At 43.5% G+C, this 19,988-nt stretch overlaps 1 protein-coding gene across 1 annotated transcript in view; it reads left to right on the top strand.

Annotated features, from left to right (window-relative positions):
- LOC143928180 (very-long-chain enoyl-CoA reductase-like) overlaps window positions 1–19,988 on the top strand; it is a 161,720-nt gene that overhangs the window by 112,555 nt on the left and 29,177 nt on the right. Inside the window, 1 exon segment of the mRNA XM_077452888.1 lies at window positions 1,788–1,876. Within this exon segment, the coding sequence (XP_077309014.1) occupies window positions 1,788–1,876 (89 nt within the window).

Here is a 19,988-nt window from a genome sequence, read left to right as displayed (position 1 = left end):
AGAGAATCTATTTGGATAGACTAGAAATGAGGCACATGGGCAGACATAGCATGCTTTAAAGCAGGGGTAGGCAGCCTTTGAGAGGTGGAGATCTACCTGAACAATGTGGAAGAGCTTAAAGATCGCTAAGGTGTGGCTACTCTTAACTCCCTTCCAAGAGAATTTTTACTAACAAGACCAAAATAATTATGGAGCTTGAATTCCTGCCACGGCCACAAACGAAAGCATTGTGGCTGCAGCATGTGTACACCCCTGGGGAGTGGTTGGTAGGTGGCAAAACTGCAGCTCAATCAAGGGGTTTTTGGGCTGGGCAATTTGCATTTTGGCCAGGATCAAGGCGTCGCCCTTTGCTATCCAACAGTGGATCAGCTCTGTAAATGGCACTCTCCACTACAAAAAAGTAATATGCTTGCATAGGGGTTGCTTGTCCAAATACAACAAAATATGGGACAGGTGGCTGGAAGATTCCTCCACCTGCAATGATTAAGAGTAATTTTTTGCTACTGTGCGGTACTTGTTATATCATCTGTTTCACACTTTCATTTCCACTTCTAGTGTGTGTGCCAGCCCCCCAAAATCTGAGCTCTCCTGAGTTCCTGTTGCACAAGTACAGGGCTGTCTATTGGCCCCCTCATCGGGGTATATTCAGCCCTGTCATGTACAGGCTGGTTGTTCAAGGTATTCGGACCTCCTTAATATTTTATTCATCGGCATGGTTGCACTTTATACCTGTCTGTATACTTTTTCAATATGCTCAATAAACTTCATTTTGCTCAAAAAGCTTTGTTTAGACTTGCAGTTTTATTGTGGCATAAATGTGTGGTTGATATGTATTTTGCTGCCTGCCAACTGCCTCCCCTATACTTAAAAAGGCAGTAGATGGCTATGCTTGCATGCTGGGGCTGCGATGCTTCTGACCACAACAAAGTTCACCCAACATGTAGCAAGTCACAGGCAGCAAGCCCACTGAATGCAAATCGGGCTTCAGAGGCAAATGAGACTTGGACACATGTAAAAGTGCATCACTTCTCTTTAACAACTTTTGTTAAAGCGAAATGCTGCACTTTTATGTTTTTACATTTTTGACCAGCAAATTTGTGCTAGCTGGTTATGATTAAGCCTGAGTGCAGTTTAAAAATAAAATAATTTATTTTATTTTTTTGGTAGACTTGGATGCATGTCTAAATCTGCCCAAATTGACCCCCTTTGTTCAGGACATTGCCCATCTCAGAAAACTGCCTTATCACTTGCCCTCCCCCCTCCCCTTCCTAAGCAAATGACCTCTGTAAGAGTGGCAGCCACCAATGTGTCCCAGCAGAGCTTTGCCCAGAGCATCACACGGTCTCCACCAGCATGCTTTCTTCCTATACTGCATTCTGGTGCCCTCTTTCTTTCTTTCTCGGGTAAGTTGATGCATACACCCGACACATATCTTCCTTCCTTTGCTCCATGGTCCAGTTCTGATGTTCCCGTGCCCATTTTAGGCACTTTTGGCTATGGACATGCATCAGTATGGGGCACCCTGATTGGTCTGTGGCTACACAGCCCCATACACCACAAACGGTAGTGCTAATTTGATTTCTGCTCTCAACGCATCAATTTCAGGGATCTGTTAGCTTGCTGCTGAATATATCCAACCTGATTTCAAATGCCATTGTAACAAGGCAAAGGTTATTCAGTTAACCTCTGTGATCAGTTATTATTGATTGGTATATTGTAATAAGATCTTGTTATGAAGTTCTCTGATTGCTTTTTATATTTATTTGATTTGACTTTTTTACTTTTAGGTTCAAGATCAAGAAGGTATCCCTTCCCAACACGCAATCCATTTACATGGTTATTTTTCTTTGTGACATGTCCAAACTACACCTATCAGGTGAGCCTTCTGCAGCTTTTCATATGTACATGAAAATGCAATTAAGATGTAGGAGTCATTTTGTAAACCTTTTTGACATGCATGATTTCGTCTGGCTTTTGATTTTAACATAAAGATCATAATGTAAACCTACAGTATGTACAAGATTATATTAAGCTTTCTTGCTAAGAAACGGCCTAAGCGGTTAATGGCTATCCAGATGCATCTTGGGAGATTGCTGTCAGGTTTCATGACTCCCAAATGATGGTCCTTTCGTAGCTTCAAAGGAAGCCATTTATAACTTTTGCATCCACTGGCTCCCTACTGTTCATTTTCTTTTCTTGTACAACTAAAATGCATGCATTAAGCAGAAGAATTTTGTGAATGTTTAAAGCTGGCAAGTTGACTGTTATAATGGTGTTTTGTATGGCAAAGTTGCTTCTTGTAGCTGTATTTGGTATTTTACACAAACTAAAACTTTATTTTACTCATTACTGGCAACATTCTAGCTCCATTTTCCCAGATTTTGTAAGATTACCTGTAAAGATAGGATGGACAGATTAGTTGACCTCAAGCTCCCAATATGCATCTGGAATGCCTTAAAGTGGTTGTTGAGCCACTTTCACATCTTCATACCACCCCCTCTGCGTTCTAATCCTGTGTGCCCGTAAGTGTGAGTGATTAAAAAAAAAAAAGCCTGCTATACATTATTTCATGGCTCTTAGCAATCGCATGATCGGCTGGCTTTCAGTCTGACAGATGCAGTTGGCGAGACCGATATTCCCCCAGAGGGATCACATGATTGTGTGTTTCTCTCCACCCGAGTGATGTCAGCGGGGGAATTTCGGGCCCCACCGCTGCATCTATCAGACTGGGAGAGAAGAAAGCCAGCCAATCATGTGATTGCTGAGAAGAGCTGTGAAATGTATAGCAGGCTTTTTTTTTTTTTTTTTTTTTTTTTTTTTTTACAAATCGCTTACACAGGCACACAGAGGATGGTCTGAAGATGTGAGTTATTTGAGCAGCAGGCATTGAGGGGGGCAGGCACTGTCGTAAGCGGACAGGCAGAGGGGAGGAGAGAGCACAAAAGAAAAATGGCTGACTGCGGATGACTGAGGCACATACGGATGACTCTGGTATTGGGGCTCAGCAGCCCTGATGTATCCGCAAGTGGCTTTAGGCTTTGCTTCCAAAATGTTTGAGAAGGTTCAAATTCAAAGCCCTTCCGTTCCACTGTTCGTATGGATTTTTCCTGGTAGTTTATTTTGGAGACTGCATGCGGTCATAACTATCTCTCCAGTATGTGGTTGGTATATCTGCATCAAACAGCATGGTTCTTATATGCTCAGAGTATGGTCCATTCCTTCTGAAACCCAGTTTTTGTTCTGGGTTGTATGGTACAGTAGTTTTTAAATATCTTATGCCATATTTTCTGAGAATCGCTTGTTGTCACCTGTATATTAAGTTCCTTTGTCTGTTAGCAACACTCTTGTACTTTTTGCTGCTTACTGCCAAATATTATTCACTTTACTCTAGTACTTCACTTTTTTATTCTGTAACAGATATAGTGTAGTATACCTGGAGTAATGAAAGGTGAGGACTCCTATTTTCTGGAGTCAATGGGTGGCTGGGTTAAATGGTACAGCATTTTTCATTATTAGATTTGTACATAATACAAATTCATATTCTGTGAACCTTTCATTAAACAAATATTTAGTTTGGCTGTTTGCAATATTTGCATGGAATGTGGGGCTATTAAAATGTACCAAAATAATTGACTTTTTTTTTTCTAGTAGCACTTTTCATACAGCCACTGCTGATATAGGATAGGAAAACAATGGACCTTGTAATGAAGCTTTTCCCAGCTGTGTATGAACTCCAGTTTCATGTTTAAAAAACCTTTTCCTGGCAATATTCTAATTTATATAAACGCAAAGAAGATTGGCAAACTGATGCGACACAATATGTGAAAAAGGTGCAACACTGAAAAATGTATTTGATATATATTACAATGCATTAATAAAGTGAGTGAATTGATCTCTAATGGATAAATTAAGGCGACAAAGAATAAACATCCAAAAAGCAAAGTATCCACACAAATATTTATATTGTGTCAAGAGTGTCCAAACTACAACAAAATAATGCAGTGCAAAAAAGGAAGCTTTTGATGCCAACCCTCACACTTTGCAGGATGATTCTGGAAGGTGAACATACACTCAAATAAAGCCAGATGGCCTCTTACCACATCTGATGGACCGCAGATTATAAGGGTCAAATTCGCATGGTAACAGCAACACACTGTAATGATTTTTCACCTGATAGGCTCGAGGAATTGAGTCAACGGCTCTCTTTGGGAACACAGAGATGAAAGTATCACTCCATGCACTCTGGCAACTACAGAAAGCAGCTGTAATTCCACCTGGTCTGATCAGAGGGTATAGCGGCTCTCTCCTGTAATGGATGACGGGATGAATCTGATAACCTTTCCTTTTACTCCCTTCAGACTCCTCCAGTGGATGTTTAAAAAGTAAAGAAGAACTTCATGGTGCAGTATATCTTAGAATTTATTCCAGAAGATTTTCCTGTGCACAACACAGAAATATAGAAGACACACAGCTCCGAGCTATCAGCTGGTGCATGGCAGTGTCACAGGATTCTCTTCAGCCAACGAGTTTCCCTGTAACAAGTGACTGGCAACGGAAACACCTGAGGAGAGAGAGAGAGAATATTCCTATTTAATTTACATGATTTATCCAGCAGTTGTTGAAACTAATGGTAACCCTACATTTAAAATTAAAAATGCAATGAAAATAAATTTGTACTCCTTTTTATCTCATACACTAGGGGAATTTCATATTAAAAATGAATTAATCCAACATAAGTGCTAATTGAACACTTATTGATGCACCTGTAGGAGACACAGGATGTAGGACTAAGAGCAACGGCACAACCATTCACGCACATACACAATTGGCTTACATTTCTTTATCGTACATCACAGGACAGAGTCAAGTAATTGGTGGGTTATAGGCCTACCTTCAGGTGTTGACACTGGTATAACCAATACAGGAAGTTGACTCCCCTATATAACCCCTCCTCCTTCCAGGAGCACTCAGTTTTTTTCGCCAATGTCTAAGGTGTTGATCACGAGTGAAGATGTGCTCTAAGGAGCTCCAGGAGGGATCCATGCTGGTTTTATTGAAACCTCTACAATCAGATCCATCCTCGCCACTGAGGCCATAGGATGGTACCTGGACCTCGATGCAAGAACGAGGTTTTGCCTGTAATGCTTCTCTTTGAGAGCTGGAACCTAGGAACCAGGACGCTTTTTGGTCTTGCTACATTTCCTAAAGTTGTCCTGAGGGGTGCTATACAAGGCCCAAAGGAGTGGAAACCCTTTTAAAAGGGCCCCAGTCTTTGAGCATGTTTAAATGCAGCCCGCCATTAAGGGTGAAAGTTGGATCTGTCTTTTAAATCAGCAGTATCCTGCAGTGAGGACAAGGTAAGGGAAGAAGCTTTGCTTTTTCCTTCAATATACCTTTATATACCTTTTATAAATGTCTCCTCTAAAGAGTAACTTACACTACCTATGATGTGTCTTAGTGCAGCTCTGTCTCAGAACATGTGGTCCCAGCGGCAAAGGGGGTTCTTACTATAGATCTTGTGGGATTTGGTAAAAAATACAGCAGTTGGTAATACAGAGATGTGTATAAACTTCTAATATGTGGGCGGTGGCTGATTGACGCAGCTGCTTTAGCTGCATGGTTTAATTACCCAGCACTTCCACCTAGTAACATTGGGAAACGCCCTATGCTTCTGTGGTTTAAAAAAAAACTAAAAATCTGCTGACAGAACCTATCTTCCCCTCCCCCCCCCCGTAGAGGTGTATAGTACATTCATCTTTGTGTTGGCCATCTGGATCCCTAGCAGGGCCTCAACGCAGAGGGGCAGGTCCGCAAGGTCACGTGGCACTGTGTATGGCTGTAACGTCCACACACAGAGCACTCGCCGCATTGCTGAGGGCAAGCGCTGAGGATGCCAATTGGGTTCCACCTGAGGCTTTATATCAGACGCTCTCGTTTCAGAAAGACTTTTTAACTGAAGAGGCAGTCTGTCACACTAAGACACCAGAGTGCTGGGCACGCAAGGGTGTAAACGGGCATTTCCAGACAGTTTACTTGGTAGCAATAGAACTTTCTTGTGTACCTCTGCTTGTGCTTTGCCCTATGTCTTTCAGACCTACCGTAAAGGTACCTAAGGTGTCACCCCCCCCCCCCCAGGAATCCCAGTTATGCCTCCATATGGTCTTCCTCTTCAGAGAGATCAGACATGGCAAGCCAGGGTGAGTCATTGGAAGCTAGCGTTGGCGCAACTGCTTCACACACTTCAGCCCCTGTAGAGGTGACTGAAGATACATTTTCCTTTGCCTTGCAAGGCTTGGAAGGAAGATTAGCGGCTTTAATCACATCCTCCATCCAATGTATAGGAAGCGTCCTAGATCCCCCCTCCCCCACCTTTAGACTCTTTACAGTCGGTGGAGGGTCCAAGAGAATTATGGGGACAGGATGGGGTATTGCCCTCAGAAGATCGGGAGGAAAGACATGCGATAATTTCTCTGCGGAGGAAACAATACTTGAAGTTCCCAAGGATCCCTACTTCACAATCTGAAGTACAGAAGCTTGCAAAGATGGTTCGCTCTACTTGCATGCTACCCCTAACAGCTGAAGGGCCGGTCTCTTCCTTGGGTTCTTTGAAGCCTTTGCAGCCTTTGCCTGCATTTCCCGTCCATGCATTACTAAAAAAGCTTATTTATACTGAATGGGATCATCCAGATGAGCATTTTTTTTTTCCCTTCCAAAGACTTGCAAAGCTCTATCCTATGGAAGAAAGATTCACTAAAAGATGGAAAGTTCCAGCAGTTGACGCTGCGATTTCCAATGTGGTAAAATGCTTAATGCTGAATGAATGCTTAAAGATCCAACGGATAAGGAAGGTCTGTTAAAATCCTTTTTTTCTTAGCAGGTACTGTTGCTCAGCCTGCAATTGCAGCTATAGGCATCTGTCGGTCCTTAAAGGACCAGTTCACAGATGCTCTCAAAAGAGCTCCCTGCACAACAAGCACAGGAACTGGCCAAGCTACCTAAAGCATTATGCTTTGCTGTAGACGCTATGAAGGATTCTATTCACCAGGCACCACGCCTTGCGTTTGTACTTGTACATATGCGAAGGACCCTTTGGTTAAAGGGTTGGTCAGCTGAGACACCTTGTAAGAGCCTTCTAACTAGTTTCCCCTTTAAGGGAGAAAGATTATTTGACGATAGTTTGGATAAATACATTCAATTTCCAGTGGAAATGGTACTCTTTTTTTGCCAGTCAAAAGAAAATAAGCATCTTTCATTTAAACTGTTCGGCCTCTGCCATCAGACCAGGCATAAAGGAAGGCCTGGGGCTAAAAGTCTGCAAAGCAGAATACAAGACCTCCTTATGGAGAGGCATCTCCCCTCACCAAGGGGGGGGGGGGGGGGTAGAGACTTCTGATGTACTCAGAAGTCTGGCAAAGGGAGATTCAGGACAAATGGACTCTCTCCAGTGTCTCTAGGATGCAAGCTAGAGCTTTGATTGTTTCCACCATCTCGTTTTCTGAGATGAAACATTCCCAAGGATCCAGGGAAAAGGCAATCCCTGTTGCAAGCATTAGACTGATTATTGGCTCAAGGGGTGATCAGACAGATTCCCAAACAAGAGCAAGGTTTTAAGGTTTTACTCAAACCTAATTACGGTGCCATATCAGACTAAGTCTAGATCTACGTAATCTAAAACGGTTCCTGAAAATCCGCTCCATTTGCATGGAATCAATAGTCAGTAGTTTCATCCTACAAGGAGAAAAACTTCTGGCGTCCATCGACATCAGAGATGCGTAGCTGCTTGTCCATATATTTCCTCCCCATCAGAGGTCTCTGCGGTTCAAAGTAGAACAGAAGCATTTTCAGTTAATGGCCTTGCCCTTCGGGCTTGCTACAGCACCTCGGGTATTCACTAAGGTATTGGCCCCACCTCTAGTCGGGTTAAGGGCACATGGCATAACTGTCTTGGCTTACTTAAATGATCTATTGTTAAGACCAGTCAGTGGCTTGCTTGAAGCAAGGTGTAGCCATCACAAGCGGCTACCTGGAAGGTTTGGCTCAACCTAAAGACGTTCTCCTTAAAGCCACTAAGAAGGCTGGAGTATCTGGGCCTGATCATAGATCATAGACGCAGCCCATAAAAGGGGTGTTCTTGCCTCCTGAAAGGATCCACTCCATACAGGAGCTGGTGAGGATGATCAGGTCGAAGAGAAATCCTTCAATTCGCCTTTGCATGAGGTTGTTGGGGAAGAGGGTAGCTTAATTCGAGGCAGTTACCTATGCTCAATTCCATTCAAAACTGAAAGCCGTATTCTGTCTGCTTGGAACAAAACAATTCAAGCTTTGGACTTGCCAATGTGGCTGTCCCCATGAGTGTCCCAAAGCCTCAGTTGGTGGTTACTATCTTGGAACCTGCTGAAGGGAAAGTTCTTCAGATCAATTATCTGGAAGGTAGTGACGACAGATGCCAGCCTTTTCAGGCTTGGAAGTAGGAGCCTTGCCCATCGACATCCTAGAGATTCCGGCAGTGTATCTGGCTCTAGAAACCTGGACCTCCAGGTTAAAGAATTGTCCTGCAAGGATCCAGTCCGACAATGCCACGGCTGTGGCATATATCAATCACAAGGGGTCACAAAGAGTCTCTCAGCTCGGAGCGGTGAACCAGATTCTAACTTGGACAGAAGAGAATGTCCCATGCCTATCGGCAGTTTTCATTCCTGGAGTAGAGAATTGGCAGGTGGCCTATCGAAGTCACCGGCAGTTATTCCCAGGAGAATGGTCTCTTCTCCCCAAGGTGTTTCAGGCTGTTTACCAAAGATGGGGGACTCCGGACGTAGACCTTCTAGCGTCCAGATTAAACACTAAGCTAGTCAACTTTGCATCCAGAACAGGGGACCCACTCGCATACGGAACAGATGCGTTGTCGACCCCGTGGGATCAGTTTTTACTGATCTATGCACTTTTCCCTGATTCAGTTGCTACCTCAAGTTTTGCAGGATCAAGCTGGAAAGAAAATCAGTAATACTGGTAGCACCAGCATGGCCCAGAAGGTCATGGTACTCAGAGATCGTAAGGATGGCAGTGGAGGGTCCACGGCCCCTCCCAATAAGGCCAGACCTGCTATCTCAGGGGCCGATATTCCATCCTACTTTACAAACGCTAAATTTAACAGCTTGGCTATTGAAACCCACATTCTGAATAAACGTGGGCTTTCCAGGTCAGTTATCTCTACTTTGATTAATGCAAGGAAGCCAGCTTCTAGCGCTATATATTAGAAGAGCCAGCAAAGCTTATGTTTCCTGGTGTGAGTCCAAGGGTTGGTACCCTCAGATATATCATAGGCAGAATTCTTGCCTTTCTACAATTAAGCATAGAGATGAAGTTGGCCCTGAGTACTATTAAGGGCCAACTCTCAGCTCTTATAAATTTTTATTTCAAAGACTGCTTGCTATGCATTCTTTAGTCCAGTGTTTCATGCAAGGAGTGCTGCGGATTAATCCGCCAGTTAAATCACTCTTAAGCCCTTGGGACTTGAATTTAGTTTTGTCAGTGTTACAAAAACAGCCATTTGAACCATTGCAGCATGTTCCCTTAGTCCTTCTGACTAGGAAGCTGATATTTTCGTTTGCTATATCCTCAGCAAGGAGGATTTCAGAATTGGCTGCTCTTTCTTGTAAGGAGTCATATTTGATTATTCATGAGGACAGAGTGGTGTTGCACCCTCGTCCAGGTTTTTTGCCAAAAGTGGTTTCAGGCTTTCATCTGAATGAAGATATTGTCCTGCCAGTGTTTTTCCCCCCCAAAACCTTGTTCCAGGGAAGAAAGGTCACTACCTTGTCTTGATGTAGTGAGAGCAGTGAAAATGTATTAAGAAAACTGCTCCGGTTTGTAAGACTGATGTCTTATTTCTTCTGCCAGAGGGTCCTAAGAAGGGACAGGCAGTGTCAAAATCCACTGTGGCTAAGTGCATTTGGCAAGTTTATAATTCAAACTTATGATTTAAAGGGAAAGATTCCCCCTTTTCAAGTTAAGGCACACGCTATCAGAGCGGTTGGTGCTTCTTGGGCAGTGCGTCACCAGGCCTCAAATCTGCAAGACCGCGACATGGCCTTCAGTACATTGCAAAATTTTATCAAGTGCATGCAAGATGGAATGAGGATATCGCCTTTGGGCGCAGTGTGCTGCAGGCAGCAGTATAAATCCTCAGGTCTGGGGGTTACCCTGCGGGTTGTGTCTCCCTCCCCTCAAGTAGCATTGCTATGGGACATCCCACCAAGTAATTACTTGAGACTGTGTCCTATGATGTACAATAAAGAAAATAGGATTTTTAAAACGGCTTACCTGTAAAATCCTTTTCTTGGACAAAGAGCTCCCGCCCCTGTGTTTTATGGGGTGAGAGTATTACTTACATTGCTTGGCTACAAAAACTGAGTGCTCCTTGAAGGAGGGGTTATATAGGGGAGTCAACTTCCTGTATTGGTTATACCAGTGTCAACACCTGAAGGTAGGCCTATAACCCACCAAGTAATTACTTGACTCTGTGTCCTATGATGTACTCCAAGAAAAGGATTTTACAGGTAAGCTGTTTTAAAAATCCTATTTTTTTTCTCCTTTTTACACAACGCGTGCAGATCATTCTCTCGCTTTTAACCCTCCAAAATTTCCCTGCTGCAAGTAAAGGTTCACCCTAAAACTAAAATCTGTAAATACTTGCATCCACAATCTAAGACTAAGACTAACCTATCTAGCCCTGTAAGGAAGAAATTTCTTTACATACCTTTTTATGAAGCCACGCCGGTGCAGTCCCACGCGGAGATGTCAGCGGCAGCTTCTCTGTGGAGGCAGATGCAGAAAAGGCAGCGGACAATGGTAGCCCCATAGTAACTCTATGGGTTATGTCACTTCCCAGGCATTTGTAAACTTCTGTGCAGGAGACAGCTGACAACGGCTGTCAGGTTAGTCTTAGATTGTGGATGCCAGTTATAGATTTTAGTTTTAGGGTCAACTATTAAGTTTACTTTACCTCTCTAAATTCTGATGTCCTTTATTTTCCCAAACTACTTTCAGGACAACCCCCGAGAGATCAAGACTCCTCCCACAACAAACACCTCCTCATCCAAAGCTTTAATAGGAGGCCCCACCCAGCTTGCCTTCAGTTCTTTTGTTTCCTCCAGCTGGTAGGAACACCTCTAGGGTGTTTTTTTTTTTTTTTTCTTGTATGCTTGGCATCTGTGATCCTCCCACTTGCTTCTAGCTGGATGGTTCTTGTGGGCTCTTTCCCTTCTGTGCTCAGGGAGTGCTGCCCTGTGTTTTTGGCAGATGGGCAGTGTGTGGAGGCCCCCACTTGCCTCCTACAGGGCAGAAGTGGTGAAGGCTCAAGCGGCTGCCATTATTCTGGTGGCTGAGGAGAGCTCTGTCACGTCCTATGCAGTGCACAGGAAGAGGTGGCACATCTGGCTGCAAAGTGCAGGGAGAGAGCAGGGTTACCTGGTGTCTTTAACTTCCAGGTCAGCGTGGCAGCATTTTTGAGTCCAGGAACCAGCCATTCGTTCAGCCATGTGAAAGCAATGCGCTCTGCAATGAAGGACGCAGCGGATAAGGGGGTAAGCCAAGGGACCATTCTATGGCTCACACCCCCCCCCCCCCCCAACCCTTGGAAGGAGCTCTCCCTGTTGGTAACACAGTAAATAGATGGTTGCCACTTCTGGCCACAGGGGCTCTACTAGGATTGGTTGCACAAGGAAGTAAAAGGTCCTTTCCTAGTGCACTTGGGTGTGTTTTTTTTTTTTTTTTTTTTTTTTGCTGTGCAGCAGTACTTCAGCATGATTCTATTTTCTTCTGTTTGTCCAGGCTAAAAACGCTGTTCAACTAGTAAAGAGAACGTGTCCTGTTTGCAAAGAAATGTAAGCGGATCCTGGACCAATATCCTTTGTGTGGATTGTATCATTGATTTAATCAAGGTGGAGTCTCCATGCATTTGTGGCGGTTTAGTTACAACCATTAAAGATGAGCTCCGTGCCACTTTTCAGACTTTCGGGTCAATTTTGAGAGAGCCTGGGCCCTTGGGGAAGCTGGGACTGCACAACAGGACCCAGAGTCTCAGGGGTTTTCTCTGATACAGCAGGAAGGTCTGGCTTTCCAGAATACTTCCCGAGATCCTGTTTCACCTTCTCAAGGGGGGATTGGATTCAGAAGAGGAAAATGAGGCAGATGCTGCTACGCAGTACAGAATGTTCTTGGAGGAGGTAGGGGATCTGCTTAACCGCTTCAATACAGGGCACTTATACCCCCTTCCTGCCCAGACCAATTTTCAGCTTTCAGCACTCACACTTTGACAATTACTCAGTCAGGCAACACTGTACCTATATGAAACTTGCGTCCTTATTTTCACACAAGTGGAGCTTTCTTTTGGTATTTAATCATTGGATGGTTTTTTACCTTTTTATTTATAGCACAAAAAAAAGGTCAAAACGTTTTGTGACAGTGCCCTTTTTCTTTGTTAAATTTTGAAAATTTGTAATCCTTTCTTCATAACGTTTGACCAAAATGTATACTGATACATATTTTTGTTAAAAAAAAACATGGATTCGTGTATATTTGGTCTTTGGCACCATAGCTTGTAGACACTAACTTTCACAATCACTGAAAATTGATCACACCTGATGTACTGAAGGCCTATCATTTCTTGAGACCCTAAAAAGCCAGGAAAGTTCAAATACCCCCCCCCCCCCCCCCATGACCCCTTTTTTAGACATTCCAAGGTGTTTAGTAAAAGGAATGGTGAGTTTTTTTTGAAGCTGTAATTTGAGAAATAACACACACCTCTTATGCTAAGAATTATGGAAACGGAGCATATGCATACAACAAATTAAACGCCAAAATACATTCTACTACTCTGGAGTATGCCAATACCACAATTGTGAGACTTTCACAGCCAGGCCATATACAGATGCCCAACATGCAGGGAGCACCATCAGGTGTTCTAGGGACATAAATTACACATTGAATGTCATGACAACCTATCGCACTTTTGAAGGCCCTGGAGCACCACGGCAATGGAATTGCCCACAAAATGAGCTCTTTTTGGAAAGAATCCCCCTAATGTATAATCTGAGGCATAATGAGTCTTTTGAATGGTTTATTTTTTTTCCAGAAGTTTTTTGAAAATAATGCGTTTTTTTTTTATACAAAAAGTTGTCAATTTTAGAAGATCTTTCCAACACCTAGCATGTACATTGAAAAAATGTCACCCCAAAATACATCCTGCTTGTCCTGAGTATGGCGATACCACATGTGAGACTTTTACACAGCCTGGTCACATAGAGGCCCAACATCCAAGTAGCACCGTCCGACAATCTAGGAGCATCAATTGCATATCATTTCCTGATGACCTATCATTTTTGAAGGCCCTTCATATTTCTAACATGGCATGTACGTATCAAAAATTGCTCTCTAAAATAAATTCTATTAAAGAGGATTAAAGTATTACCTGCGGTTTTAGAGGAGATAATTGGTCCAGGCAGGTGTGTCCACAGAGAATTGTTTCAGGCAGCGATGTGCTTGGCGACAACAATCGTAATTATCCAGTCAGCAGGCAGGAATATTGTCTTTAGTCAGCACAAGGATATTGTCGGCACAGCCAAAGCATTTGTCTATAGGAATTGTCCAGGCAGAGAGCACCAGCACAGTCATAATATTGGTCCTGGTACACTGTTGCCTGTAGACACATCATTGTACTGCTCTCCAGCCCTTTCCTAACATACTGCCTCTTGCTACAGCTAATGTGACAAGTGTTGTGCTTGGTACACTACAGAACACAGATATGTAACTCGCTGCTCCTGGCTCTTATTTCCTCGCACTGGAAACAGTGTGCGAAAAGGGAACAGATGTTAAGTTACCAATCTGTTTAGTTATCTCCTATGAATGGGGCAGTACCATCCGTGACTGGCCGTGACTTGATCACGTGGTAAACAGCCATGCCCAATATGTTTGCCCCTGTCTGTGTCTCAATCACACCACCACCGACCTCGCAGGGATGTGCGCATCCGATTGCGCGCAATCCCTGTTTTGAATGGGATGACGTGGTCCCAGGACGAGAGCCGCACCACCCCTCAGTCATTGGGCAGTCGGCAACTGGTAAAGGTAATCCACGCTACCTTGGGGATGGAGGAGAAGCTCTCCCTGCACAACCATATGTATGCAGGTCTAGAGGACTCCAAAAGCCACGCTTTTTCCATTCGATAGACATGATTAAGAGAAAATGGCTGGAGCCGGAGAAGAAACCATTCTTTTCTTGGTGTCAGGTTCTTCCTCAAAAGGGAATCTTATGTGGACCCATCTGGAACAAGGTTCCTAAACTGGATTCTGCCTTCTCAGATTTCAAAGTCGACTGACCACTTTTTTTTTTTTTTTTTTTTTAAAGATATGGACACACTAAAGGAGCCTATGGATAAGAGGATAAACTAACTTAAAGCCTGGTGATCAATCGTGAACAACAATGGCAAAATGCATTGCTAAGAATCTAGAGCACTGGGTTAATCATATTCCATATTATATCGGATTCCCCAAAACAGATTCTGGATTCCTTTGCAATCCTGTCTGCAGTAGTGGCATGCTTTGCGGATGCTTCAGCAGAATACTTCTGTATGTCGGCTAGGTCTGCAGCGTTAAACTGCTAGGGGGGGCCTTGTGGATAAAAACATGGCCAGGAGATACAGCATCAAAGAGCAGGTTGTGTGGCATCCCTTTTTGCAGGGGATTTTCTATTTGGGTCGGAACTAGAATCCATTCTTAGACTGCACAGCCAATAAAGTTGTTTTTGGTTAAGAAAAAGATGCAGGCAAGTACCCTCCCAGAGAGTCATTGTTCCAGCCCCTACAAGAGTTTTTCCAGGGTTTCTACTCACAGGTATTCCTTATTCAGAAACACTCAGGCAAGTGCAGTCTCATCCTAAATCTCAAAGCGCTAAATTGCACAGTAGGTTACAGAAGATTTCGGGTCGGATTCTACCTTCGCAGCCAAAAACTTTCGGAAGAGCTTGGTTTTCATCCCTTGTCCAGATGCAGCTCAAACTATATTGGCGCCTTCTTTTGAGACAGGACCTGCTGATATAGGGCCCTCTTTTCCACCAGGAGAAGCTAAAACTCAGACTGGCTTCTGAAGAGGAGCTTTTTGAAGAAGGTTTTTTCGGATAGGTTAGTTGCTACCCTCCTATCCAGTAGAAAGTGTTACCAGAGCAAATTGTTTCAAGGTCTGGAAAGTTGCTTTTTTTTTTTTTTTTTTTTTTTTTTCCCTTCCCCCCCCCCCCACACAACTCCTGGTGCACATACAGCCATTGGAGGATATTCCTTCTGTCCTGGAATTCCTGCAGGATGGATTCAATAAAGGTTTGGCAGTCAGTACCATTAAAGTCCAGGTTGCCACACTGGGGGTGTTTTTGGGGAAAATCTCTTCAGAACCCTTGGATTAGATTCTTCAAGGCCCTCACCTGGTCAAGACCTGTAGTGATTAGAGGCTGCCCAAAGTGGGATTTATCTGTTCTACAGGCTCTGACCAGGGAACCCTTTGAGCCTATTGATTTAGCCTCCCTGAGACTGATTACATTAAAAACATAATTTATTTTTAAGTGGCTTTAATGACAACTCAGAGTTTGGTGAGCTTTAAGCCTTGCCAATCGGGAGCTTTTTTTTTTTTTTTTCTCTGACAAAATTGTTCTGAAAACAGATTCTAAATTTTTTATTTATTTTTCCTGACGGTCTCTTCAGTCCAAAAACTAGTTCTGGCGATTTTATACTACCTACATTTTTGCTCTAATCCATCAGGAAAAAAGAATTATTCCATACGAAGCCTATTCCTTTTCAGGTCAAAGTCCAGTATTTGGGCTCATTCTTCAAGAGCTTTGGTGAGTTAGGCAGAGAAGGCTTGTGCCACCCCCGAACAGATCTGTAAAGCAGCTATGTGGATGAGTCTGACCTTTGCCCGTCATTGTAGGTTAAACTGCCTGATGGCAGGGGATCACCCCTGAGGAGACTCAGCATAGGTAGTGCTATACAAGTCACTCATTCATTCATCAGGCTTTCATGAGGAAAGTCTTACAGGCTGTTGTCCCACCCCAATGGGGTAAGTCTTGATTATCCTCTCGGGTGCTGTCCTGAAAGACCTTTTGGGAAAATTCAAGTTGGACTTACCGGTAACTTGTTTTCCAATAGTCTTTCAGGACAGCAATATCCCTCCCTTTGTTCTTTGCTGTATACTATAACATAACTTGCTTATGTTTCAGCCTCGGCTGGGGGTCTCTTGAGACAACTGAAGGCAATCTGGGTGGAGGCCTCCTATTAAAGCTTGGGATGATGTGTTTCCTGTTGTGGGAAGAGCCATGATCTCCCCGGTTCTGTCCTGAAAGACTATTGGTAAACCAGTTACCGGTAAGTCTAACTTGAATTTTTGTTCTCGAATATCCCATGTACTGTAATCCCACAATCCCACTTGCTCTAGCTTCTATGTCCAGATGGAAAGTCATAATGCTCATCCCATCTTCCTGCTCTAACTACATTTTAAAGTATTCTGTTTGAGCCAGGGCCAAAAATTATGGTTTTCCTATACAGTTTGGCTCTTTTCTGTTTGGCTTTTTCTCAAGTTTTAGAATTTACTAGTAGTACCTGACCCCAAATTCATTATTTAATTTGTCGATCACCCTTGATCCAGCCTGCTCAAATAGATACAGTAGCTGTTTCTCTAGTTTAACCACTTGCTGCCCGCCATATAGCAAAAGGACGGTGGCAAAGTGGTTTTAATATCCTGACCGGATGTCATATGACATGATCAGGATGTTGAGCCGCTGCACGCCCCCGGGGGCGCTCATCGTGGTGATCGTTGTTGCAGGGTGTCAGTTTGACACACCACAACTATCTGATGGGGGCTCTTTACCATGGGATCAGCCGTGTCCAATCACGGCTGATCAGTGTAAATAGGAAGAGCCGGTGATCGTCTTTTCCTCACTCGCATCTGTCAGACGCAAGTAGAGGAGAGCCGATTGGCTGCTCCTCTGACGGGGGGGACGGGGTCTTTGCTGATCGATTATCAGCACAGCCCCCCCGAGGATGCCCTCACTGGACCACCAGGGACGCCACCAGACCACCAGGGATGCCCAGCAACAGGTATGCCCCCTAGACCAGCAGGGATGCCAGTCAATGCCAATCAGTGCCCACAATGGGCATCACTGATTGGCATGCATTGTTTGGCACTGGCATCTGTCCCTATACAATACTGTATACTTCAGTGCCCATCCGTGCCGCTTATCGGTGCCCATCCGTGCCGCCTATCTGTGCCGCCTATCAGTGCCACTTCATTGATGCCACATCATTGGTGCCCATCAGTGCCACCTTATCAGTAGCAGTCACTGTGGCCCCGTCGGTGCCCATCAGTGAAGGAGGAAACATACTTATTTACAAAGTTTTGTAACTGAAACAAAAAATAAATTTTCAGTTTTCTGCCTTTTTTTTTATTTAGCAGAAAATAAAAATCTCGGTGATAAAATACCACCAAAAGAGAGCTCTATTTGTGGGAACAAAATGATAAAAATTTGGCTTGGGTATGGTTTAGTACGACCGCGCAATTGTCATTCAAAGTGCGACAGAGCTAAAAGCTCAAAATTTGTCTGGGAAGGAAGGTGTATAAGTGCCTGGTATTGAAGTGGTTAATATGCATGTTTCTTGGTCCTGTGGATTTGGTAACTGTTGCTCATGGTGGTTCCCTGTCCATTTTCACCATTTTTTATCTAGGGGCTCCGTATAGGCAGAACCACACCTTCAGTTCATAATTTTTATTAATTTGTTTTGCGTTTCTCATGTGCCCGGTATTTTTGCGGGTCTCCTACCCTTCATTCCCTTAATTTAATGCCTATGACTAGTCAGTCTTCTCGAATTGCCTATACCCTCGTGCCTCTAAACTATTACAGCATATGTGTGCTTGATATAACCTGTTAACACCACTATTCTTCCTTTTCTGATCTATAACACTCCAATGGAAAGTAAAGTACACAGTGATGACCACATATAGCCACCAATCAATACTTTAAGGGACGTAAAATGGGTACCCTATGTCCTGATAATGTCTTGCTGATCAAGGAAGTCTGATAAATGAAATGTAAGCAAAGGGTTTACCTCAGCCATCAAATTCCCGAATCGTCTGAACTCATGGTTTCAGATTCTCAGTATTTTGAATCCTCTCCAAAGCAAAGCTCGCCAACTGTTCTGGAAATCTTTAGATTTGTTCTTCAGCGCAATTTTTAGGTTTTTTATAAACATGATTCTGTAGGTATCGCATTAATACAGTTGTACTTTTATGGTAACAAGGAGCAAAACAATAGGCAGGCTAAATGCTAATCGGGACGCAAAAGCATGCAACATGTAATGAAAATGTTATTAGTGCCGTGTGCACAATGAGTGCAGTGTGCAATACATAGGCAAACCTACAAAAATGGATTACAGTTTTATACAGATTTGACAAATTTCCTTTACAAAAACACAATAGAATACCCACTTGTCAAATGTAAAAGATGAGGCTGTGTCAATTACAAACAAGCCCCAAAATTTCCTGTGCCTTTTGAAATACTGATAAACGACTGTACCCAAAATGTTTTTCGGTCATTTTAGCACTAGAAATAGCACCTGAAAACCGCCTCCCATTCATTTCAGTGTGACTTTTCACACTGGGGCAGTGCTCTTGTGGAACTTTAGGAAAAGTCCATCAAGCAGCATATTTGGGAGCGTACTACCAAAATACCATGCCCAGTGAAATTAATGGGCAGTGCCTGGAAAGTGCTTCAGAAGCGGTGCAACATAGGCGCTTTTAACGCCGCCTTTGGGGTTAAAAGCCCCCAGCTAGTGGCTGAAAAGCGCCTCTAAAACTAGCAGTAATTTAGCTCTGCTGCGGGCCCCGTGTGGAATGGGTCTTTTAAAAAGCCTTTACAGCTTATCCGTTTAGTTAATCATGAATGATGGGCTTAGAATTATTGCTTCCATGCATGATGTTGCCTAATGTGGCACAATCATTACTTGGGTGCATGTATGTGTGGGGAGGGGGCTTTAAGTGGTTGCTGTCTGAACAATTTCAACACTTTACATGGATTCCTTGTTGCTAGAAAATTACTTAGAACCTCTAAACATTATATATTTTCTTAAGGCAGAGGCCCTGGGGAAAAAATGGGAGGCTGTTGCAATTTTATCTTGCATAGTATTTGTGCAATACTTTTTCCACCACTTCCATACAGGTCACCCCCCCCCCCCCCCCTCAGTTTAGGCAGATATGTATTCATATTTTTGATTAAAAAATTTTTTATTGGGACTATGATATTGCGGCAGACCCTTTTGACCATTTTTGGGACCATTGGCATTTATACAGCGATCAGTGCTATAAAAATGCACTGATTACTGTATACAAAATTGTGTATCCAAATCAAGAACGGCGCTGTCCCCACCTATACAGTTCCACTTAGAGTACATCTAAAAAAGGAATCGATCCACTCCAGGCATTGCTCTTTCTGAAATCCACTGGGTGGCAGACAAATCTATAGGATACAGAGCAAGAGTGCACACCAGCCCTAGTGCATTAACGTTTATTAAATCCAATAAATAAGTAAAAAGCCAAGTGTCACACTCGCATGTTACCGATATTGTTATAGCATTGAAAACAAGAGCCTCCACAGCTGCCTCATCTCCCGATCCTCCTACTCCCTATAATAGCTTGCAGCGGGGATATTCAGGCATTCAATTCGCCTGCTAGTTGTGAATACACTGCCCTCTCTCAGCGTCTCACATGCACAGACCAGCCGGCTGTGGATGACGTCACTCGCGGCCAGGGGGAGGATCACTCGGCATGAGTGCTATCTCCTCGGCTGTGTATCAGAATGTTTCCGTAACTACTACATGTTTCGGAGGCGTGGCCTCCTTCAGGTAATGCCCTAAGATCTGATTGTGATTTAAATATGCAAATCCCCTCCCAACCCATTA

The sequence above is a fragment of the Lithobates pipiens genome, unplaced genomic scaffold, assembly GCF_037356315.1.
Source record: "Lithobates pipiens isolate NorthernLeopardFrog02 unplaced genomic scaffold, aLitPip1_a1.2 Scaffold_23, whole genome shotgun sequence".
NCBI lineage: Eukaryota > Metazoa > Chordata > Amphibia > Anura > Ranidae > Lithobates > Lithobates pipiens.
This window is presented reverse-complemented; position numbering and strand designations above follow the sequence as displayed.